Source organism: Parambassis ranga, chromosome 7 (genome assembly GCF_900634625.1).
Source record: "Parambassis ranga chromosome 7, fParRan2.1, whole genome shotgun sequence".
NCBI classification, from domain to species: domain Eukaryota; kingdom Metazoa; phylum Chordata; class Actinopteri; family Ambassidae; genus Parambassis; species Parambassis ranga.
In genome coordinates this window covers 3,229,229-3,253,999 of record NC_041028.1, presented here as the reverse complement: position 1 = coordinate 3,253,999, position 24,771 = coordinate 3,229,229, and the positions used below count along the sequence as shown (strand labels likewise).

General features: G+C 45.6%; 1 protein-coding gene across 2 annotated transcripts; it reads right to left on the bottom strand.

The window, feature by feature from the left end:
- Positions 1–113: 113 nt before the first annotated feature.
- Positions 114–15,491, bottom strand: lima1a (LIM domain and actin binding 1a). Of its 2 annotated transcripts, none has more exons than XM_028409380.1 (11): positions 15,267–15,491; positions 13,391–13,546; positions 12,851–12,896; positions 10,218–10,589; positions 4,760–4,826; positions 3,489–3,583; positions 2,575–2,640; positions 2,409–2,460; positions 2,087–2,151; positions 1,841–1,974; positions 114–1,739 (listed from the first exon to the last, which is right to left on the bottom strand). In XM_028409380.1, exons 2-11 carry the CDS (start codon positions 13,516–13,518, stop codon positions 644–646), a joined length of 2,121 nt encoding a protein of 706 aa, XP_028265181.1. In that variant the 5' UTR covers positions 13,519–13,546; positions 15,267–15,491; the 3' UTR covers positions 114–643. The 2 variants fall into 2 exon arrangements, with proteins under 2 accessions (XP_028265181.1, XP_028265182.1); XM_028409381.1 differs by lacking the exon at positions 15,267–15,491 and adding an exon at positions 13,657–13,765.
- Positions 15,492–24,771: the final 9,280 nt, after the last annotated feature.

Here is a 24,771-nt window from a genome sequence, read left to right as displayed (position 1 = left end):
CCTAATTTAGACTTTTAGGACACGTCTGACCTGACACTAACCACCAACATGTACAGACACCTCTAGAAAATGTATAGAATTACAATGTAAACAAAAAAAAAAGAGACTGAACATTTTCCATATAACAAATTTATTTAAACAGTAGCAGTTGAGGAAGTTTGGTCCCCTTGTTTAAAAACATTTTTCATATCCAGACCAGTCATAACTGAGACAGTGGATCATAAAAGTGTGTCTTCAGTTTAGCAGGATGACAGTCCTACATCAGAAAGTGACTAACGTAATGGTACAGATGGAAGTGCTTGGCTTTTCTCCAATTAAAGCTCCATTCAGGTGGATCATGACAGGTGAATTACAAAAGTCGTGTGCACAAAATATAATGTCTGTTCTTTGTGTCAGAACCATTGATCTAAAATATTTATTACATGGGGAATCATTTTAAATATTGTACATTTAAAAACAAATTCTCAGTGACACATTTCCTGTAAAAATCATCATGAAGGAGTGAATGGCTTTGGAAGTTTCAGAGGCACAGAGAGTTCAGTAGAGTTCACACGAGAAAGAAAAGAAGAGAAAAGAAAAGAAAATGAAGAAACAGTGAGAAGAAGAAGTTCTGTTAAAGTGTCCAGCGAGCAGAGAATCTGGTTTATACATCCTCGTCCTCTTCTTCCTCGTAGTATCGGTTTCGTTTGATCATTTCCTCCACCGTCAGCCCCCCTTGCTCCAGCTGCTCCTCCTCCTCTTTGTCATCAACCTCCTCACTGTCCCAGAACCCCACATCCTGAGATGATCGGCTGGCCTCCACCTCCCCTTCAGGAGAGGAGATGGCCGTCGGCTCTGTTGGAGTCTCCTCCTGTTTCACGGACAGCATCTCTTCTTCCATTACATCTCCGTCTTCCTCCTCCATCTGCTCCTCCTCCTCTTCTGCTCGTCCTCCTGCAGTGTCTTCAAGCTCCTCCTCGGTGGTTAGATGATGGTCTGCCATGTCTTCGTTCTTCATCTCTCCCTCCTCCTCTCCTGAGCTGGTGTGGACATCCACACAGCTGTCTTCTGTGGGCGTTTGGCTGTCAGAAGACTGGCAGCCATGCTGCAGCTCCATGCTGGAGGGTTCTGGACTGAGCTGCAGGTCGTCCTCAGGGGGAGGCGGACTCTGTCTTCTGGCCTCAGGAGGAGCGGTGCCACTGGCTTGTGCTGCCAGAGTGAAGGGCATGCTTCGCTCCTTCAGGGAGGAGCTCCGGCGCAGACAGGGGGAGCCTCTGTCCTGTTCCAGGGTAAAAGACAGGCAGTCATCCTCTGGGGGCCATTTGGCTTTGATGGGCTTACCGGCAGAGCCCACCTCGGTGGATGCTGTGACACTGTTGTCGCTGGGTGTGTCCTCTGGCTCCCTTCTTGGTGGCCAGGAGATCTTCAGCCTGCGGGCCTCTGCAGGTCTGTCGGCCTTCTCTGACGATCCTTGTCCCAGAGCCTCCATAGTGGCCATCAGGACATTGACCTTCGCCAGCGGAGAATCCTCCACGCTGGGACTTTCCAGGTCCGAGGCCGGGGCGGGGCTCTGACTCTTTGGCGGCTTGGTGAGAGAGTTGGACTGAGGCGAGGTGTCACCGCTCTCACCTCTGCTCTCCCACAGCTCTTTGTGAGGCCGGTGACCGAAGCCCTCGTCGTAGTTTCCCTTGGCCTTGAAGAGCTGACAGAAGTGTGGCTTGCAGTAGACGTTGTTGTGCAAGGAGGCGTAGTTCACCAAACTAGAGGAGAGGAATAAAAAAAACACATTAAGAACATCACACAAACAGAATCATGATTAAAATTACAGTCGATCATATTTAATCGTGTTTGTGTTCTTCACCTCAGTTTGGTGTTGCAGTGCGAGCAGCGGAAGCAGGAGCTGTGGTAAACGTGCTGGTTGGCCACGAGTCTCTCCAGAGGATACACCGTCTTCTGACACGACACACAGCTCTCCTTCACTGGCAGACGGAAGCCCTGCACACACACACACACACACACACACACACACACAGTAAAATCATCAGCTCACACAGAGGAGAAGTGTCATGTCGTGTGTCTGATGTGAGTGTTTCCTGCCAGGACTCACTCTGGGAGTCTTAGACTGGGGAGATTCTTTCTGATTGGACAGTGCAGGAGTGCCTGGACCAGCACCTGAAGGAGCACAAAATGACAGGGCAGTGAGGCAGTGCGGACAGAAGAGGGCGCCATTTTCATATCTAACAAAGGTAAGAGTTTGATTTTAAAATAATAAAGTTCTGATCTGATCAGACTGAAGCTTCAGATCGATGACAAAGAGGAAACTTGTTAGATTTCATTATAATCTGCAGGTTTTTACATTTGGCCACAGTTAATATAAGCTTCACGTCACCTTGCTAAGCTCTTATTTAGAGAGAGAAAAAACAATTTACCGTTGCTCTCCGAGGAAACCGCTCTTCTGCTGCTTGGTTCACACTCTGGGCTCTGAAATACCAGAAGAAGACGAAACATCACACTGTCACCTGTTCAGATATTCACCCATATTTTACAATCATTTATCAATCAAAGGCTACAGTTTCTGTTCAAGTTAAAACTCACCATGTCCAGAGAGCACGGAGGAACGTTCTCCTTCTGTGTCCCACAGAAAGTATCCAGCTGATCACTCTGAGAGACGCACAAGAAGTAAGACAGGAAGTTATCACCAGAATACAAAATAAAACCTTCTTTTATTGGCTTATGCCTCTGACATCAGAGGCATCCTGACTGCCTGCAGAGGTGATTAGATTTCACAGCAGTGCAAAGCTTTGGTGCCAAGTTACCATGTGTGATGTTTCAGAAAAACTGTGCTAACTTGCAAATATTCACATTTTAAGACGGAGACGGCAGTGATTGTCTTTGATATTTTCTGACATGAAGTGACTCATGAGTTAAGAAATGTTATGCAGATTTAACTTCTATCCACCCACTAATCATTTAATCAACTAATCAGCTCAGCAGTACAGGTTGGCTTCTGCTGGCAGGGGGTAATAATGAAACGTCCATGTACAGAGCAGTGGGGCTCATTAGGAACACATTATAACAGTAATCCCAGCCAGCAATACCTCTGTGTTGATCATTACATGACCGCACTAAATACTTTGTTTGCCCAGTGTGCTGTGGTGTGCCATCAATTTGCTGTATCTGCTTAGCTACAAGGGCAAAAACACAAAATAGATCCCTACAGGGGCCGTTTGAACTAGATATTCACAGTGAAGAGTGCAAAGACAGCAGGTGAGATTTCACTGTGTGCTTAAAAAAAGGAGTGGATACTGCCTCCATCAGGTCGGTGTGAACGTGTCGCTACAGTTATTCTGATAATAAAGTATATTCTGTGTTTTAGCGGCTTGTTTCTGCTGCCCTCAAGTGGCCACAAACAGGTAAGACTCTGATCATGAGCTGCTCCCACCTTTCTCCTCCCTCATTTTCTTTTTTTCTTTTGTTAAATCTTTTTAAAAAAAATGATGGATACTCACAGTGACTGAGGTGGGAGAGACTTCCTGTCTGGAGATGGCAGCTTGGTAGAGGGCCATCCTGTCACGAAGAGGAGTGGACTCTGCAAGGCTTCCATCTGTTAAAACACACAAGACTGACAGGTCAGTGTCTGGAAATAAAAATATGGATCGTAATAAATAATGTTTTCTCATGCTGTTGCTTGTAAAAACATGGTGGCAGCATAAATTCAGCTCTACTTTATCTGCCTGTTTTCTTACAGTTCATTAATCATTGGGAACGTTTGTTGAATACTGCATGACAGGACGAGTTCAGGACTATATTTTTTTTTTTCCTCCCCAACCCATCCCAGTTCAGCCGGAGTGCAGAGTGTGCCGGTTGTTCATGTGTGCAGGCTGTGGACGGGAACATGAGGTCAGGAGTTGTGTGTGTGTGTGCGGTGTGGAAGTGTGTGTGTGTGTGTGGGGGGGAAATGAGTGTTCGTCTCTTCCTGTGCTCTCTGAAGCAGTCTGCTGATCACAGCGGAATGAAGATAAAATGGCCTAAACAAGAGCTCTACAGCACATATTTGCCGTTTATGTTCATTTTCTAGAGAAACAAACAAATTATGATCCAGCCAACAGACAGACAGCGTCAGCAGGAAACGGACAGAGAGTAAATATTAGACGTGAAAGCATCAGAAACCTCCAAATGAATTACAATGATATATGATAACGTCATTACAGTTTGATTGTGCCGCGCTCAAGTGGACCAAAACATGAACTGGCACCAAATTCTGAGCCCCAAAACCCAACAGCACATGAGACTCCTCCTTTTTAATTGTCGTTATGTTTGTGTGTATGGAATTTACTAGTTCATGTGGTCCTTGAACGCATCATGTACAACTTAAACCAATAGTTTATCAGCATTACTTAATTCTAAATTGGAAAAATCACCTGTCTGACTGTAAGCAGCCGGGTTTCTACAGCTGATGACACTGCAGCCGTGATTGTGCTGCCTCCACAGAGGAGCAGGACTTGCAGTCAAAATGAGCAAATACTTCCCAGTGTGTATTTTTTTATTACACTAATGGTACATATTATATAAGCCAACACATAACTGTCTTATAAAATTAATTGACTTGTTTTGCAGTGTGCCATCCTCTCATAACAAAAACTTTACTACATACTGTAGTACAGCAAGTTTCAGGCATGAACACATTTGTGTTGGAAGCTTCTGCATTTCCTGTAGCGTTAATACACGTCCTTCGATTCATACAAAACTTACATTTAAAAGAGAAACACACTGAACATACCTGCTAATAGCTGATCCATGTTAGCAGTGTTGTTGCCGTTTCCTCTGCTCGTCGGCTCTCTGGACACCTGCAAGTTAAAAAACAAAGAGAAATGTAGAAAACAAATATACACAAAGAAAAAGAACGGCTGCAGTACAGCCTGCATGACTGCAGTGTCCACACACACACAGAGACACACACAAGCATTTGATGCTCACATGTTTCAGCCGGTGAAAGCTCAACTGTCCATCAGCTGGATCAAAGTAGAGAGAGATGAGGCCAATGCAAAGATAAGAGACTCACTCAAAGAGCCGTGTGTGTGTGTGTGTGTGTGTGTGTGCACGTCCAGTCCAAACCACTTTAATCTCCTTATGAGCTCAGAGGGACGGAGCCTGAGACAGACACTCCGTCTGTCCTCAGCCGACAGACAAAACAAACTGATCATTTCTCTGTGGGAGTTTTTACACTAAAGTTAATGTTAAACTGTGAAAATGAGACGATTCAAACACACTTTGTCCTTAAAACTCTTGACACTTGACCTTATGGATGTTTACATGATGTAAATATCCAGCGTGAGGGAAAAAAAAAAGAAACATGTTTGCATCTCCAGAGACAAACAGGACACATTTAATAATGAATCAATATCTGTCGTTTCGTCCTTCTTTCAAACACAAGTGGTTTAAGTCACTGATTACACAACAGGTCACAGCAGCTGTGACACTTCAGCAGACAGTCCACACAATTAGCCTCCGTCTGCATGAGTAAGGACTGATTTACCTGCATCTCCGATCCTGCGCCCGAGCAATAGATTAACCTCTGAGGTTGTTTCTCAGAATGTCTTTACAGACAGAACGCCGGGCCGGTTCTGGCTTGTATGTACAAGATGGAAGATATTTGGCTCCGGCCTGAGCCGACAGGCTCAGAGAGTCTGCAGGCTTCAGCAAGTTCAGCACTCACAACAGAAAACAAAGCAAGAGGCGTCCCACATGATGAAGAGCAGACATGTTAAAGCTCATCTGTGGATCAGGACCCTGCACTTCAAACTTAGTCTCCCATTTATCTGGGGATATGTTTCCAGTTACTATGCTGCATTTGTATGGTTAAATTATCCCGTTGGAATGGACTAGGAACAAACAGCCAGCTGTCATTTTTCCATCACGGCCAATCAGGGCTGGAAGTGTGTCTGTCGTCCATTGTGAAAGGATCATAGTTCTCTAATCAGGAGTTTGCAGGTCTGTTGTCATGCGAATCAAACAGAGGTGTCATTGTTGCAGGTTGTTTTGTCTCTGGTTGACCTGTATCTTCAATCTAAAGGTGAGGTAATGAGAACCAGACTGACACAGGTGATCCAAGGGCAGGTCTGTTCAGGCTCTTTAACTAATACACATGAAGATGCTCTGAATCATCATCATCTGTGAGCAGGAAAACAAATCGCAGCCAAAGAAACCGCCATCATCAGAATGAGTGTGTGTCTATTCCCAAAGGGAGGATTATCTTCCACAGACTGGAGGTGCAGCTTTTGTGGGGTGGCGGGGTTCTCCGTCTGGTTTGTGTGGGGATCTGTTAGATGTAAACAAGCATACGAGGCCCGGCTGATTCTCAGGAGACTGGATCAGCGGGCCAGACAACGAATCTGGTGCTAATCCTGATACTATTAAAGCTCACATAGAGGCTGACTGATGTGCTGCCCCCCCCTCCTGATCCCACCCTCACACTAAAGACAATACTCTGCTCTCACATTAAGACTTACCGAAACAAAGACCGCATCAGATTTAAAACACATTAACCTGAACAATAACACCGTTTCACAGTGAGCAGTTTAAGAAGGAGCCACTGATCAAAGTCCATGAACCGGCCTCACAGAGGACGTTTTCGTCGCTGGGACTAAAAGGCCTCTTTCAGCTGCAGTGAAAACATCCTCATCCAACAGAGAGGTCAACAAAAACAAGCAGAGAGAAAGTAAAAAGTGGAGACTGTCTCAGAAAGATGAAGCCAGGAGGCCCTGGCTCAGAGAGACCAAACAAAGAAACCCGTACGGGCCTGTGAATGAAACTCTATAGCTACCTCTGGCGTGGACGAAGATGGAGAGAGAAAGTCCCACTGTGGGTGAGGAGTCAGCAGAGCACCGGGTGAAACTGGAGCTTGTCTGAATTCAAGCAGGAGGACCAACAGCTCTGGAGCAGCGAGGCACCGACTGAGGCTTACATCAGGGGAGATGTGGGGTAGGGCCTCTGGAGAAGAAGGTTTTTTAGGGGAGGAGGAAGAGGAGAGGCAACAGGGAGCAGGTGTTCCTGGGGGGGGTGGTGGCGGTGGGGGGGCTGTGGTGGGTGTGGCCGAACGTAGGTGGGTGACAGGAGGCAGGCAAAGTGTGCCGTGGTGGTACAGACGGGGGTGGATTATTTTTACTGTGTCACGGTCCCCCAGCCTCAGAATAAAGCAGCAGGCGTTCAGAGTGATTTGGGACAGGAGGGAGGTGGAGGAGCAGCTGGTGCAGAGGGAGGGAGGATGGATGGATGGGGCCGAGCCGGGCTGGGCTGGGCTGTGTGTGGGAGGGAGGGAGGAGGGTCAATTAATCTCACAGCGCCTCATGACTGCATGCACCCCCCCTCCTCAGTCCAGGGACAAGGGAAGGAGGGGGTGTGTTTAGATAAAGGCTGGAGGAGGCGAACAGTAACTGTAGCCCAGAGGGGCTGCTGTACTCCTTCGTGCCTCCATGCTAACAGCCGTTAGCTAAACTATAGGTCAAGCCGTGACCCGTGGTGCTAAGAAGGTGAAGTTTAGGGACAGGAAAAATGCTTCCGAGCTGGTGCTACACCCCTGTTCTGGCTGAAGCCAGCCTTAGGGTTCATCCTCTGGGAGCAAACTCTCCACAAAAGTTAAAAAAAAAAGTGAGGGAGGAGATGGACGGTGAGCCGAGGAGCAGCACATGGATGATTGATGAAGTGGGAGGAGCTCTGAAGGCCTTTGGGGAGTGAGAGACTGTCTGAAGAATCTCCGAGTGCAGATCAGCTGTCTGCAGTCATGAGCCTGCCAGGCTGCACCATTACATCATCTGTGCTGTGCAGGGGAGCTCGACAAAGAAGCAGAATGTCCGGGCCTCGCCTTTACAGTGGGAGCCATTGTACGGGTCCTGGACTCGTGTCTACAGAACTGTATAGATCTTGTATTTCTGCTGGAGGATTTCCCCAAACAAGCCCTTCTTTGGTAGGACAACTGTGCAAAAAGCAATAAAAGGACTCCAGTTCCCCTGTGGCGCTCCTTCATCTCACTCCTCTTAACAGCCCACAGAGACGGTCAGAGTGAGGCAGAGTGGTGGAGCTCGGTCTTAGAACAGCACATTTCAGTACAGGTTTAGTGAAAACTTTCACTTTGTTGATAGAATATCTCATGACATCTAAATGAAAACTCTCTCAGACCGAAACCTTGGACCACTGATCACACTAAGACTGATCACTGTATGAAAACCATGAGCATTCTGTTACCATAGTTAGCACAAACCCATTTTTAACAAAAAGCTATATAGATCCAGGACAAAAAAAAAAGCAGATTGCTCCCCTTTCCCACTGAAGACCAAAGCCAGGTGTTAGTGGGTTTTTCCCTCTAGTGTGAAAAGGACCATTTTGAACCCACTTTGTCAGAGTCCGCTTTGGTCATTTGCTTCCTTTGTCTTTACACCGATGTTGACATGTACACCTATTGGATGTTAGATAATGAGTTTTAAAGTTACCTTAGCCATGCTAGCTGTTTTTAGCATTTATGCTAAGCTAACCAACCCCAGATCATACTAGTACTAATAGTGTCCCTGTGCCGGTGATCTTTAGCCCTTTAAAAAGAAAGGGATAAATTCTGCCACAGATACGATCTTTTCCTTTGACAGCAGTGGAAAAACATCTGCAAACAATGACCACATCTTAAAAAACAAACTAACTACACTACCATCGTTGTTGTGCAGATGATGTGTATCTGCACTTAAAAGCAGCAAAAAGAAAATCATCTCTCTGTATTAGCAGCTGGATGGTTCAGTTTCCATCACATGGTCGGTCAGGCTCCCAGCTGTCCTCGTGCTGATCTTAAGATTATACTGTGCATGATTTTTATGCTGCCACGTCTTCATTTTTCAGCAACAATCCATGTCCCAGCTTTAGCTAATGATCACTGGCATTCAGACTCTTCTGGCGTCAGTTAAACCGTTTATTTTAATTCCTTTTTAGCTCACGCTCCTTTGTAAACTAAAGAAATCCCTCTTAGTGCTGATGAATTTATCTCTGGTTATCATAAACGGTCATGTGATCCCATTAAAAAATGCCGATACAAACTGATTTGGACAGTACGATAGCTGCAGGGGAAACGGAGCGAGCCAGAAGCGGCTGGTTGTGGGTCAGGGGTGTGCTGAAGCAAAGTCTGCTGAAACATCTGTGCCCGTCTTAAAGACCTCATGATGCCCTGGTAATGTTCTGTTTCTGTCATTAATGGGAGCTCTGTGTTGAGCAAACACAGCATGGCCGTTGTTAACGTGTCACACCTCGACTATGAGCAGCGCCACCACACGCTTCCGGCAAATACAGGACGGGATGTTGCATTCTTCCACTTTTTTATGCCCGCTCAAATAACAATGCGACGCCTGAGGGAGCATGAAGCTCCACTCAGGGATGCTTTGTGAGAAGATGTGCAAGTCAGAGTGTGTGAAGCTGCACCATGTGACTCTCAGCATGACAGCACTGGAGGTGGGGGGCTGACCTCTGACCTCTGAGAGCACAAACAGTGGGTCTGACTAAAACTACAGCGACGCATGATCCCGTTTTGTTTGAGATGGAACTGAAGACTTTCCAGACTCACACCTCGTTAACCTCTTACTCCACATTGTGAGATGATTAGGAGCAGCAGGAGCCATGCACAGGAAGAAACGTCCTCATGAAGCATACGCTACAGTTCATGAGGTGCACCTGTACGGTCCGGCTTCACAAGGGTTCTGTTGAGCTTTTGACTTATGCAGTGGTAGCTAATGTTAGCTTGCATGCTAATGTGGATAAATAGTTAGATCTTTTATCCTGACCCCACACCAGCTGCTGATTTGTCCGGCTAATATGCTATCATGCAGGTCCTGCAGGTCGTTACCCAGCTTGCTGTAACATGGCTGCACTGCGTGGTTGTAGCTTTGTTTGCTTAGTGATGTTCAGTTTACGTAGCACAACAAACAGCCTGTGGCATCTTAGTACAACAGTGAACTACTGCTGAAATAACTGAATCAATGCTCAGAATGCTAGCCTGCACACACACACACACACACACACGACATACTGACTGCAGTTCACCTTATGGCCACAGGTGTCACTATTGACATGGATGTGTTGATGCTAGAACCTTCGCATAAAAAAGCATCTTCAGCAATATATGAGTAAACTTTGTGTGCAGTGACATGTGAGGAGTGGCCAGCATCATGGAGGAGGAGGAGGAGGAGGAGGAGAGGAAGGAGACTTGCCTTTTCTTGGTGCTCCCTCTTCTCGAACATCATCTTGAGGCTGTTGAGGGGAACGCTTGGCTTCTCGCAGTCGGGCACTTCAGCTGCTGCCGCTCCCTCTGCATCTCTGCTGGGCTCCATGTCTGTCAGATCCTCTGGCTGAGCTGACCGGTGTGACTGTGTGGTGGGGTCAGACTGGGCCTCGATGTGTGACACTGGTGTAAGTTTGCGGCCTGCTGGCGGGCTGGTGTGGGTCTGACAGTCGGCGGAGCTGCAGGGTGTCGCCTGAGGCTGGGTTCCGTGGCTGGAGGTAGACTGCTGCTGTTGCTCCCAGCGTTTCTTTAAAACACTCAGATTGCCGCTGCACAGGGTCGAGGGTAGAGGTTCCACAGCCTGCAGGGGAAATGATCAGAGAGCCCGTTTATATTTATCAGCAAACACAGATCCAAGTGTTGATTACTTTTAATGCACATATCCTGCAAACACCAGATTTTAGTTTCATCCAAAAACCAAAGTTCACCATCAAATATGAGGAAGACAGATAATTATTACATTTGAGAAGCTTCAATTAACCAATAACCCAATAAATTATCACCGCCTGCACACACACAAGAAAAAAAAACTAAGATTTAAGCATAAAAGCCAATTAATTCACAACAAATAGTAACAGTCAAAAGTTTCCCCCTGTTGGACCCACAGTTGTAAAACATGAAATGATTCCAACTCTTCGTCTCCTTGTCAGATTTACAGCATACGTGCACATGACAAAGACTCGGAGCGGATCACACAAACTACAATGACTCACAATTTCTGACTCCCACAGAGGGATGCTAGCTGCTCTCTGTTTTTAGTTTGCTCACTAAATTCCATCACTGTTGGACTTTTGCCATCTGATGTTCAAAGCTGCTGAATGAAGCTTAAAAAAAAACAAAAAATAGACACGTTAAACTAAAAGAAGAAAAGTCAGAGAGGAAACAAAAGAGCTGCAGGCTGCTCTGCATGTGAACCTGAAGCTGCTGGAAACACAACAAAAAGCTACACAAACAACGTCTTTTCTGTCTGATCAGAGTGCGAGGTTAAAAACCTGGTGAGTCGCGGCTGAACCCGGCCGTCCGCTCGGAGTTGTGTGAATGTGTGCTGGCCAAACTGTCCCAGATGTGAGTAGACTTGAGAAGTGATCAGAATGAAGAAACTACAGCCCACCCCCTACGACACAGGGAGGAGGGAAGGAAGCAGAGAGGGAGTGAAGGGGGCGAAGGGTGAGGGGTGGGGAGGAAGGGAAGGAGGGAAAATCAGAAACAGAGACAGTCAGTGACGGGGGAGGAAAAAAAAACAGGGAAAAATAAGTCCAGGAAATGAGGAAAAAAAAAAGGTAAAGGGAGAAAAGGAGCTGGGAGGGCAGACATGCCGACTGAAGCAGGATCAATATATTGATACATATGAGGCTTGTTTTAAAGAATCGATCTGAAGCTACACTCACAAAGGAAAAGAAGGAAAGCTGCACAACAAATTCAAATATGGAATGAGGAAAGATTAAAGTAGCTCCTTTTCACCAAGTTTAGAAAAAGTGGATTCAAACTGAAGAGGGACTGCACCATGTGTCCCATCAGAGGCTCCTCTGAATGAAACGGTTAATCCATCTAATAACTAACGTAACGACAGGATTAACACCGGCAGTGAAGCAGAATTAAAATAATCTAGTTTATTTATTCCCAACATGTACAGCACCATCTGGTCCCAGCAGTGATGTCACTGGGTCGGTTGGAGTGGTAGCTGGTATTAACTAACCAGCACTGAAACTGAGAGAGAACTCTTCCTGTTAGCCATCATGCTAGCATTCGACCACTCCTTCCTCCTTCCGACGCCAGTAGTGGTTTGACGTCTTCTTTCCTGAGGAGAATACAGCTCACTCCGCCTTCGACGGATGCAGCCTCTGTATAATTCAGGGCCTGCATCCTTCAAAGGCTTCTGCAGCTATGTCCTCCTTTTCCCTGGTAGCGCAGGACGCTTCATGTGGATCCTTCACAGGCCTACATACACCAGGATTCAGAGCACTGTGTGACCTTTGAGGCCCGCAAAGGACACACCTCCATAGACTGCATCCTTTGAAGGATGCACCACCTTAGACTGGGACACGGCTTTGAATGGGAATGTCATTCGTTTTAAGTTGTATTTGCACTGATTATTAGCTCCTGGTGGTCAGGGAAATGTTTGATGCTGCCAAGCTTTATACTGACAACTCTCTCTCTTGCTCTGAACGACCTGTTTTTTTTTTTTAATTTGTCAGTGACCTAGCAGATGATCTCCATGTGGCCCACAGACTGAAGCAGAACTAGCAGCTAACTAAAAGGCTGTCAACAGGACGCATCAGGAGGAGTGAGAGGACTATGGTGTCGAAAGCTAAGGTAGACCAAGTCTTCAGCATGCACAGTTATTTTTCTGTATTTTCAGTTGCCTGAAATGTATGTTTTTGAGTCCTGAGTGTCAAACATCCTACAGCACAAACACAGAATCCTGTCTACTCACTCCAGCTGAAAGCCTTCATTTCCTCTTCATAGCTCATAATCAAGTTTATGTTTATGAACACAGACAAACTGAAAGTTTCATTTTTTGTTCTAAACAAACATGGTTCATTTTAAAGGTTGTGTACAAACCGTTTTCTTCTTCTCTGCGCTGCCCTCCTCTGCTGCCATCTGGTACCTGTGGAGGACAAATCAGGGGACAAGAAGTGAAGAAGAGGACGCTGAAGGAAAGAGACACAAAAAAGTAAAGTGAGCCGCTTCTGTCTCGTCTGCACACACCCAGGAAATCAGTGATCAGCGTTAGAACTATACCCCCACACACAGTTCCACAGACACCACAGACACGGAACAAGAGGAACTCCTAGTGGACAGATCGAGTAAAGCAGATGTCCCACAGTCTCAAACATTAGGACCCTGATCTGTGGTGGTGGAGGAGGAGGAGGAGGAGGGAAGAATTCACCTCAGCTCTGCTTCATAAAGTCAGAGAACTGCAGTAAAACTGGAGGAACGAGTTCAGGCTGATGCTGTGATAAGTTTTACACACAGTGAGACAGTTGACCTCATTTCTGTCACAAGCAGAGGAGCCAACACAGCGACAGATAATAAAAAAAAAAAAACAGATGTTTAATTATTAAACCCGAGGGCCAGGGGCAGAGATGAGGAGGGACTTACTTGGAGAACCTCTCTGCGATGGCGTTGTTCTTCCCCCGTGGAGACACGATGGACAGCTCCTTGGCGGTGACCCTCAGCGACTGGGATGCCCACTGCCTGCGGCTGAACTGAGCGACAGAGGAGGCCATGCTTGCTGCTTTTCAGAAGGTTGTGACTCTGAGAGGAGAGGACACACATAAAAACAGTCTGAAACACACACACCCTCCCAGCGCAATTAAATTTTTTATCACACTCTGCTCACACTGATGAGTTAAAGTCATACTCACATGTTTTACCTCTGTGGTTAAACAGACTTCAGACCAGAGGAGCGTGTTACACGTTCACATCAGCACTCACAATCAATAGATTTTTGTCAGACTACACATTTGCCTGAGTCAGAAAGTCAATAGAGCGCGTCACGCAGCCATTGACCATCTGTTCCCCGTGTGACAGCGCTGTGACGGAGCCCTGAGGGCGGCGGGCAGCAGACCAGACAGCTGATACTCCTGCAGCGCTCACAAACACTCACTGTTTCACAACACACACGTCTCTACCTGCAACTCCACCGCCTGGAGGCCGAGGGCGTGCAGCCGCATGCAGCCTCCAGTAAATAACTGTCGTCTGTGAGTTACACACGCTCCGGATGACTTAAACAATGCGACGCCCTGCAGGGTCTGCACGTCACTCAGCAGGTGGGCCGCTGCCAGAGGCTGCCTGATCAGGACCGCTCTAATTTATATGATGATTCATTCAGTGGAGTACTACTGAGATACTGTGAGCCAGTTATTAGTTTTATTATTGATCAAGAGAGGCTATAGAATTGTCAGAGGATCCATTTAACCATTCATTCTGCGAGCAAACACAAGAAATGGAATTAAGAAGTGGTTTCCTAGCACCAAATTGGATGTTATTAATCCAAGGACAATTCTAGACCTCACAAACATTATATAGGCTAATCCATTCTAAACTATAGATACTCCATTTATCTACTGATCATATATCTGATTAGGTGTAAAAAAAACTGGAAATGCCCGAGCTCAACTCTGTAAACTAAACAGAATATGGCTAAAAATCCTAAATTATCACATAATCTATCGGTTATTTCTCACTTATCAACTGCACAGTGCTGCTGTTTACCTTAAAATGAGAGTAAACTTTTAATCTTAGTCTAAAATTGTGAAGAAATATTGAAGATGCCATCACTAGTCCCCCAGACACCAGTGTAATGACTCCAAACATGTGTGCATCCAAACCTCATCTATGAAATAACACCAAGAATGTGAGAACAGTCTCCGGTGATTCAGCTCTATTGCTTCATTTATCAGGGCTAATTGCCTAAAATGTCACATCGGCAGTTTCGAAGATAATTCTTTAATATATGAGAGGTCTAAAACTCATTATTGGTTAACCACGTTTGAAAAAAATGTGGCTAAAAATTATAATTTGATCATTATATTCAGCAAATGTTAATGAAAACAACATTTAATGTGAAAATAATCCCTCATCTGATGATTCGAAGACTTAAGAAGAGCTTTATCCATTCATTCCATCACACCCAATACCAGCATTCTCAAGAAAAGTAAAAATAAAGTCCTTATCAGTCCGTCCAGAGTCCGAAGCCTAAAACGTTTCACTGTAGTGACACATAAAAGCACTTTTTATGGGGCTGAAATGTTCAACCTGCTCATCACAGCGTAGCGTAGCTTAGTGCTGCCTCATGTGATAACAGGAGCTCGGGCCAGCTCCAATACAAATGAAGGATGAGATCACAAACAAAGCAGCATGTAAAACCAAAGCAGAGCATGCAAAGCTGGACTTTCTTTTCCAAAGTTCTGTCTCAAAGGCAATAAAAACATGATGATCCACTAACAAAGTCAAAGCTGTGTTTAAATCCTACCTGTTCCACTCTCAGGCGCCTTTTCTCCCTCTTGTTTCCTTTTCCTTTTCCTTTTCTCTCCTCAGCTGTGTCCACCGGGTCTTTTGAGCAGACAGGGGAAGTAGGAGGAGTCCAGCTGCTCCCGTTAAACACCTCTCAGCCAATGAGGATGCAGCATTCACCTCCACCTGGCAGGTACGAGCTCTGCCTGCCTGTCTAATCAGCAGAACAGTGGGAGTGCAGAGATAAGTGTGAGACGAGCAGCCTGAACAACATGGCAGACGGGGGAGGAGGGAGGAGAGGAGAGGGGGGGAATCCCACAGCGGATTCCTGGAAGCTGACTCCTGGCTGCCCACTTTCTCACAAGGTCAAGACTGTAGAGGATGTGACTCACTCACAATACAGGCTGACTCCAGTGAAAAGGCAGAGGAAGTGTGTGTGTGTGTGAGGGGGAGGCTGCTTTAATAAATGTTTTGAAAGGAGAAATAACTTGTGAAGAATGAGGGTCGTGTTCTTATTACAGCAACAGTTTGAATCATTTACAATCAAAGAGTCTTTTTTTAGTTTCTTCTCTAATTTATTTAAAGACATCCTCCTTTCTCTGTCCTAAATGATTGTAAATGAAACCGGTAGTCCAGAACCGGATCGGAAGCAGAAGGGAGCCGGTTTTAATGTAGTCCAAAGTGCTGCTTCTACCAGCAGACCCTGACAGTGGCTCCTTAAAGGACATGTTTAATGGGAAACCTGCAATAAGCAGCCTGTGAAAAATTAATATTAATTAATATTATATAAGGGGTAGCATGATGGTGCAGTGGTCCTGGTTTAAATCCGGCAGGGGTCTTTCTGTGTGGGACTGGCAGCCTGTCCATCCTGAAATATGCTTTGATGGTCTCCAGAGCTGTTTGATATGTGTGGTTGAAAAACAGTTTTTGAAATGTCACACTATTTGGCAGAACACATTCCTTCTTGTAACCATGTGGTCTGTTACATTGCAGCCTCGAATGTGGGTCCCTGCGGACTTCAAACTCCCATCAGTGTCACATCTCTAAAACAGTGACTTTAATCCAGACCTCATGATGGTCGAGGCCTCGTCTCACCTTAGAAAATCCCAGACGCTGCTGTGGGAGTGGAATTCCTGAGTATTTCAAGGTAAAGTTGATTTCACTTTCAGCTCCGGCGCTGGAATGTGTGACGGATTTAAATGGAACAGCAGCCACGTTCTCTGTTGTTCTGATAGATACTTTATTGATCCCCAAAAGGGAAATTCAGGAGTTAATCCATTAGTTAGTCAGATTAATCACTGGTCAGACAAAAACCCATCAAAGCTGATGTTCTTCCACAGAAATGATTCTTTTCAGTCTCATTTTTTTCTGAATGCACTCTGCCCTCATTTTAACTGTCAGATTTTCAGCTTTGTTTTTCGGATCAATACGTTTTAGGATTCATCACACTGCCGATAAATACCTAGACTGCAAGCAGGGACGTGCTTATCATCAGCCTGAGGTCAGATATGAAATCATCAGCACAGATCAGCGTCTGTGTTGTGACTCACTGCCATTAAAAGAAAGGAAGTCTTACATTCAGTCGCTCAGGCGTCAGCTGAACCTGTTTTAAAGGCAGAAAATAGGGAATCGTTTCTCGCCTTAACCTGTGAGAAAAGAAAGAAAATCAAAGGCTGCTGAGGTCGTTCTGTAAAACCTTGTTTGTGTTGTGACCTCTACTGTGCAGCCTGGGTATGACCTGAAGGGGACGCTCCACATTTTACACATCTACATCACTCTGCAGCTCATCAGAAGTCAAACACTGCTGTCTCCTCTGCTGATGACACACTTGTGGTCCTACTTCATCAGAAATGAACCACAATTACCAGTGTGGTGAGGAAACTGCTGTGATGCTAACCAGCAAGCCCCGGATCTTAGCAAGGTTTGAACCCCCTTGAAACACTGGCTGTGATGATGAGTCAGTGCAGACTTTACTCCAACATGAGGGGACACAATACCCCGACCTCCTCTTCATCAGATGTTAGGATGAAGAAGCAGGGAGGTTATTTCATGTCCTCTTTTCAGGGCCTTGTAACATGAACAGTTTGAGTCACTGGCCTCTTTATTGTGTTATATTGTGTTTTTATCTGGTTGTGTAACCGTCTGTGTCCCACACAGTGAACCTGCCAGGAGTGAGCTAACGCTGCATGTAGTGAGACAGGCTGTCCTGACAGGTGAGCACTGACTCACACTCCTGTCTCAACAAGAAGCCGCTCAGTGTCCTGTGTCACTTCTCACTCACTTCTTGTGTGATGAACTTATTCTCACACTTTTGAGACACACACATCAGCTGATCTGTAACCTTTTGTTGTGATTTCTGTGTGAACATGTTTGTTCCTCTCTCTCTCTCTTCTTCATCCTCTCTGCCCTGTCGCCCTCTTCTTCTCCTCCTCTACCCGGCCGACTGGCAGCAGGAAGGTTCTTCCTTAAGAGACCTGCTCAAGGTTTCTTCCTCTTAAAGGGAGTTTTTCCTTGCCACAGTGCTCTTAAGGGGGTTCAGGCTCTGGGTTTCTGTGAAGCGCTTTGAGACAACTTTTACTGATTGTAAAATGCGCTATATAAATAAAACTGAATTGAATTGAACACACAGAAGAACACACAGAGGACACGGAGACACCAGAGTACCAGAAAAGCAAAATAAAGAAAATATCAAACACACACACATTCAAATCTTCTGTTTTTTTGTTTTTTTTTAAAAAAAACAGCCTTTATATCGACAAATTTAAAAAAGGACTTAACTGAGAGACTGAAAAAATGTCACAAATCATCAAAGCAAGAGCCAAATAATTGCTGAATTCTCTCTTTCAGTTAACAATTTAATTTAATTTCATCTTTGAGTGTAGAGAGAATAAAAAATCTCAAAGATCAATTTATTTCAAACAATAAAAAACATGCTTTCGTCCAGCAGGTGGCACTATAAAGCCCAGACACATACATTCAGAGATCAGGACTTTAAGCAGGAAGAAGAACTGTGGTTTTGGAACATCACATACTTCACATGTGTACTGTTTTTTATTAAACCAAACATTTTTGCTGCATGTTTATTGCATTTTAATTCCTGCCCTGATTCTTCTCACCTGTGTGTTGACCTTGGTGTATTTAGGTCCTGTCCCATCCCGTCCCGTCCCTCTAGCCTGCATTTTGTCCAGGTTTTGTTCCTTTGACCTTTCATTTGTTTTGGTCTGTCTGAACATTATGCCTCGCTCCCACCTTATACCCATTGAACTCATGTATTTGCAACATTACTGTAGTCAAAAGTTCATTAAACATGTAACTGTTTTTGTCTTCAGTGATGTGAAGAGCTGATGGACAAAGTGTCCCCTCCATCAGAAGGACCAGGGACTCACTGAAGGACAACGATGTGTCCATTTGTTCAGAGGAGAGAAGGTCTGCAGCGGTCCTGCATCCGTCCTCTGGAGGTTTCTACATCACCAGTCTGATGTTGAACTCCTCCTTCATCATGGTCGGAGTTTCACGGTGAAAGAATCATCTCATACAGTGAGTGTGTGACTCATTCTAACATTCACTGAAACATCCTCTACACAAACATCTGCATGTCACCTACTGCTAACCTATGTGTGGCAAACTAAGGCTAAGTGTGTGTGTGTGTGTGCAGCTCACACTGAATTTAAGTGGACTCATTGCACTATAGTCGAATCTGTGGCACGCTGACCAGCCGACGCCTTCCATGGCGGCTCCATGCCGCCCAACGCCACTGTCAGCACAGCAGCTACTCACTACCCGAGCTAGCACAGAGCCAGTCTGTCGACACAAAACGGGGCGGAGTGCTCCAGCTGAGTGGCAGCATCCAGAACTAACCCTGTTTTTGAGATGCAGCCAGTCCAGTGTACATTTCTGCAGGACGGCCCAGAGCTGCTTTTGGAGGAGCTGCCGCCTCTTTGAATCTGCTGACGCCTGATGAGAACTGACTGACACAGGGGCAGCGCACAACCGCACCTCAACACACCTCAACCTGAACATATTAATGTGCATGTAGTCCCAGCTGTCAGTATAAAAACCACATCACCCCCTCTCATTCTGCTCTACTGACTGTCAGTCTTGTTGCATGCTGTCCCTGGTGACAGCGGCAACAACAGGCTGAGCAATCGTGGCTGTGCCTGCCTTAGGTCGTCCTGGTGGTCGGGGTGGGATCTTACCCGTCATGGCTGGACCAGTCTTCCATCCTGGCCTGCTCATCTGACCCAGACCTGGGCCGTGTCACTCCAGCACGTCGTACAAAAACACCAGACACTTCTCTCTCATGTAGACTTTTTGTTTGTTTGTTTGTTTTTGTTTGTTTTGTACAGTTCAAAACACAACAGCACAGCATCACAGTGTCACAGAGTGGCTCACTGTGCCTGCTCACAGCGGCGCTTGGGTTCAAGCACTCGTGGCTGCACCTGCCTTAGGTCGTCCCAAGTTAATGCTCGACCCCTTGCCCAGTTGAACAGGTGTTATGGGATCAGATGAGGACAGATGAGCTCTGAGGAGGCTCTGATGTGACCTGATGCAGAGTTCATACTGATGGGACCGCCTCACTCAGCGTTAAGTGAATGTGAGGCCTTAGAGGTCTGGATTGTGGTGTCTTGTGGTGTGATTGTTGCATCTGACCTCTGCGTCTCTGCGACTCCTCTCCAGTTTTCAGCTCTCTGTATCCCAGCTCGGCCTGAAATGAAAAACAGAGGAAACGTTAAGTTTGGAATCCATTTGTGCATCTTCACCTTGCTCAACATCCCACATCTGCATCATTAATAATATCAGAGGATGTTAATCTGATTGGAAGATTATACAGAACATAACTTTATCGACAAACCAGTCAGTTTTTAGCCAGTAAATGTCCTCACAAACATCAAGTCTTACAGCTGAAGAAGTGCTCTTACCTCTCTGAAGGCTGCAGCTGGAATGACCTCTGAACTCTCTGCAGCTCTATGTGTCTGTGTGACACACACACACAGGCTTTGATGACTCACTGCTGCTGTTATTGTCACCAATTCACTAATCAATATCATCTAAAAACTGATCAATATTCAGCCCTGGGCCTGTTTAAATGCGTAGAAGTGGCTTTAATGGACCAAACATTTCACTAATGTGCAGCAGAGACTTGGAACATGACAGAAATACACAAAGCTCTTAGCAAGGCAGTGTTTGTGTTACATTATTTGACTTTAATAGGGAGGGAATTATGTGATGTTCACGCATTCTGCCACTAGATGGCAGAAAACAACAAGGTAATATTATATCTATCAATCTGTCTGTCTGTCTGTCTGCTGAGCATGCCTTGACCTTCATGCTGTGTCATTCCACATACCTGGCAGCCTACCTACATATCTACATAAGTACATGTGTCCTGTGGCTGCTATATTTAGTTTAGTTTGGGGCACAGACGCAGGAGGGAGGGCCTGCAGGAGTTTAGTTTGTGATCAATTACAGCTGTTCTTACAGGGAACTGCTGCAGATAATCACATGAGTAAACCCGATGAACCCAATGGAATAACTTCAAGGAAGTGGAAGAGAAACTGCATGTAAAGAGACAGGGGAACAAAAACTAGAGAGAAAACTAACAAGGCGACCAATGTAACCAATAATAATAATAATAATAACAACACAAACACCAACAACACCAACAACCCCCTGCTCAGATGGAACCTGTTTTAGCATCAACGTTATTAACACGTAACACATAATATCCTAATTTCTGCATGTTCAAACATGTGCAGGTCGTTCAAAAACAGACAACATTTTGTGGGTAATGCATGAGAATCTGGGATCTATCTGTAAAACCCACACCTTGGCCGTTACAGGCCTGTCTCTCTCTCTCTCTCTCTCTCTATGTGTGTGTGTGTGTGTGTGTGTGTGTGTGTGTGTTGGTATGTGCATGTTTGACATGGTAGGCCAGACAACTAACATGCATCCCTGCACACATGAACAAAGAATGTAAAGCAGACATTTTTATGACCTGGTTTTGAGGGGGGGGGGCACCTCTGTCCTGATTGGATGAAACATGGGTGGACGCTGCACATGGCTTCAATTTGGAGCTCATGTGTCCTTTCCAGGGTGTAGGATATGGCTATAAAAGACAGCGCTTACTGTGGTTTGATCCACAGCAGCAGATGATTGATTACTTTGTGTGTCTTCCACATAGCTGTGATGAACAACGTGTCCTTGACAAATCCAGCTATCTGGTTTGGATTCTGATTTGTTTGTTTTCCACTTATTTGCTGTGTTCCAGTAGCTGACGTGTTTTGTCATGTTTGCTTGTTTGCCTTCCATCATTAATCTGCTCATCGATGCTCTTTATTGGATAGAAGACGTGAGGAAGATGTTCTCCTGTCGCTGCTTTGGTACATTACAAAAAAAATAGTAAAAATAGTGACACCTGTGGCCATCAAGTGAACTGCAGACAACGCACTCAATACGTCCACACCATTGAAACCACAGGTGTTTATGTACCTGTGCTGGGTCATTCCACCATACTGGGGCAAAAGTGAGTAGGACAAAGGTGAGAGGGTCTATCTGTAGGACAAAAGGGCGCGGCGACATAAACAATCAATGCTAGAAGTTTAACTGACCCGAAATATGTTAGGGTTTCCTAATCTCTAACGTCACTACTTTTTCATTTAGTGTTGGGAAACAGGCTCAAACTTTGTGGACTCTTTAAACTTTGGGTTAAGCTGAGCTCAGTGTTGTGGAGCTGTGGAGCCAAATCAGTTTTATTCACTCATTAAAACATTTGAACCTGAAACTTTATCTTTTGGTGTTTCCAAACAGCGCTTCCAAAGAGCTTTGGGTAGTGACCGAAAAAATGAGGTCACGAATACAAGCAGCCGAAATGAGTTTCCTTCGAAGGGTGGCTGGGCGCTCCCTTAGAGATAGGGTGAGGAGCTTGGTCACCCGAGAGGAGCTCGGAGTAAGAGCTGCTGCTGCTCCACATCGAGAGGAGTCAGCTGAGGTGGCTCGGGCATCTGACCTCCTGGACACCTTCCTGGGGCATGTCCCACTAGGAGGAGACCCCGGGGAAGACCCAGGACGCGGTGGAGAGACTATGTCTCTCGGCTGGCCTGGGAACGCCTTGGGGTCCCCTCAGAGGAGCTGGACGAAGTGTCCGGTGAGTCTGGATGTCCCTGCTTAGACTGCTGCCCCTGCGACCTGGGGTAAGTTGTTGAAAATGGATGGATGGATGTGTTCAATCAGACCTGGTACACTGTAGAATATAACATATTATGTTGACCCAATATTGTACTTGTTACCAGGTCTGTTTTTGCCTGGTGTCAATGTTTCGCACATCTCGTGCACTTGATGTACTCTTTGGACTAGACAAAGCTGACTTTAGTGAGGGTAGCTTGAGGAAAGTTTTGCCCCACTGCCACCAACATGTGAACTTCCCCACCCGGGGTGATCAGACTCTACACCATTGTTATTCAAGAATTAAGGACAGCTTCAAATAACTCCCCCCCGCCCAGCTTTTCCTCCCCCACACCCCAGCCACAGACTCTGGTAGATGCTAATGGAGCATCCACACTGGGACCACCAGACTCTTCCCCTCAGCCATTAGACTACTAAACCAGTATTTAAATGGCACAGTACAATTTGCACCTTCTCCAAGATTACTTGGAGTTGCCTGCCGGCCTTGTTTAAAGCATTTCATTGCTCAGATGACCCCACTGTCAATACGGTGCATATGACACATAAACCTCTTTGGCTCTTGAAGAGAAAAGTGTGAGTGTGGTGTGTCACAGGGATCCATTCCTGGAACTCTACAATTCAGATCTTAGTTAAAGTTTTATTTGAATAAAAATGAAGTGAAGAGCAATACATGGGAAAAACTGGGCCAAAAGTGAGTGGGACGAAGGTAAGGAACGATGTGTCTGTAGGACAAAGGTAAGGAAGGCCAGAGAGTTCAACATAAACAGATCAATACTAACAGTTTAACTGACCCGAATTACGTTAGGGTTCCCTAATCTCTAACGTCACTACTTTTTAGATCAGTGTTGGGAAACAGGCTCAAAGTTGAACAAACAGAAACACAAACAAACACTTTGTGAAATCTGTGTTTGTCTGTGGGTGAAATGACAACATCTTAGAACATGGACAATCAGAATGTGTTCGTCTGCTCTTAATTTGAATTTAACTTTGCTAGTTTAGCATTTAGCCGCAGTAGCTGAGGAGCTCATGGCAGCATTTTCAGATGACTGAGGAGCTAACGCTAACAAGTAGCATCACAGAGCTGCTAGCATGGCATCATCATGTTGTGTTTGATGATTGGAATGACTGTTGTTTACTGAGCTGTGCGCCCTCTTGTGAGTTGTGTGAATGAGTATCTGTAGTAGCCAAGAAATGAATGTTGCTGTGGCATGAAGAAGTGCATCTTCTCTATAGGGGCTGCAGGTTTTGAAGCCAGCCTCATGTGGCCACTCCAGGAACTGCAGTTTTTGGTAATCCTTCTCATGCATCCTCCTTGGTACAAGTCTGGACTTGGGTCGATCTTTTTATTCGCTTCTCCTTCAGAAGGTTTCGGGGAGTCATTTGTGTGTGAGCACAAGGAGTTGTCTGTGACCTTGGACACACCTCCAGCACAGCTGTGGACTGTATTACAGTCCCGGATAGCACTGCAGGAGGAAGTGTGTCAAGGATTTGTCTAGAGAAATAACTGAAAACATCAAACAGGTTTTATTTGAACTGAACCAGCCGTGTGTATGTTGTGTCTGTCTCATCTGGACTCATGTTGGTCCCTTTCAGATCTGATGGTTTTGGCACATTCTGAATCTGCTGAAAGGCAAAGATGTGTGTGTGTGTTGGAGAGAGAGAGGGTCCTTATCAGTGTCATGAGTAGATGTGTGAGTGCATTAACAGTGTGGACTCTGCACAGTATTTTATGGTTGCGAAGTTTGCCTTATGATCGTAAAAATGCTGTGAAGGCATTGTGTTAACATTAGAAGCAACACAAACGCTTACAGCATGCATTCCTAAAGCCTGGTTTACACTGTGCGATTTTGGGCTGTCACAGACGAAAGACGAGCATCAGAGAAGAATCGTGGACATATCTTTGGTCGGTGGTCTTACGTCGCCCTATGACGACCATGACGAATGTTGTCAGCGTCTTGCGACCAAAGACAAGCTGAGATAAAATTCTAGTGGTGTCAGAAATTTAGGACTAACTCACAGTGTGACAGCTGCTACGACCTGTCACCCCCCAATGGTCATCGTACAATCTGCACGATTGTACGATGACCATTCACTGAATCGCAGGCGATCACATCAAACTTGACATCATACCAAAGTTGATTAGATTCACATCGTGTAGTGTGTCATGCAATGGTCTTATAAGATCGCTAAAAATCGCACAGGGTGTAGAAAGGCCATAACACCCTAAGCCCTCCTGCTGGACCATCCCCAGGACTAAGTGCACATCCTCCTCTGTTGTCCCTGCAGTTAGGTCATGTTTTCCCTTCTCTGCTCAGCTCTGCTGGGATGACTCAAGAAAACAA

Excerpts from the sequence above, each read along its gene's own strand:
- lima1a (XM_028409380.1), bottom strand. The coding sequence starts at position 13,518 with ATGGCCTCCTCTGTCGCTCAGTTCAGCCGCAGGCAGTGGGCATCCCAG. Across the intron at positions 3,584-4,759 it reads CATGGATCAGCTATTAGCAG|ATGGAAGCCTTGCAGAGTCC; the intron begins GTATGTTCAGTG and ends GTGTTTTAACAG. Across the intron at positions 2,461-2,574 it reads CTCCGTGCTCTCTGGACATG|AGCCCAGAGTGTGAACCAAG; the intron begins GTGAGTTTTAAC and ends CTGGTATTTCAG.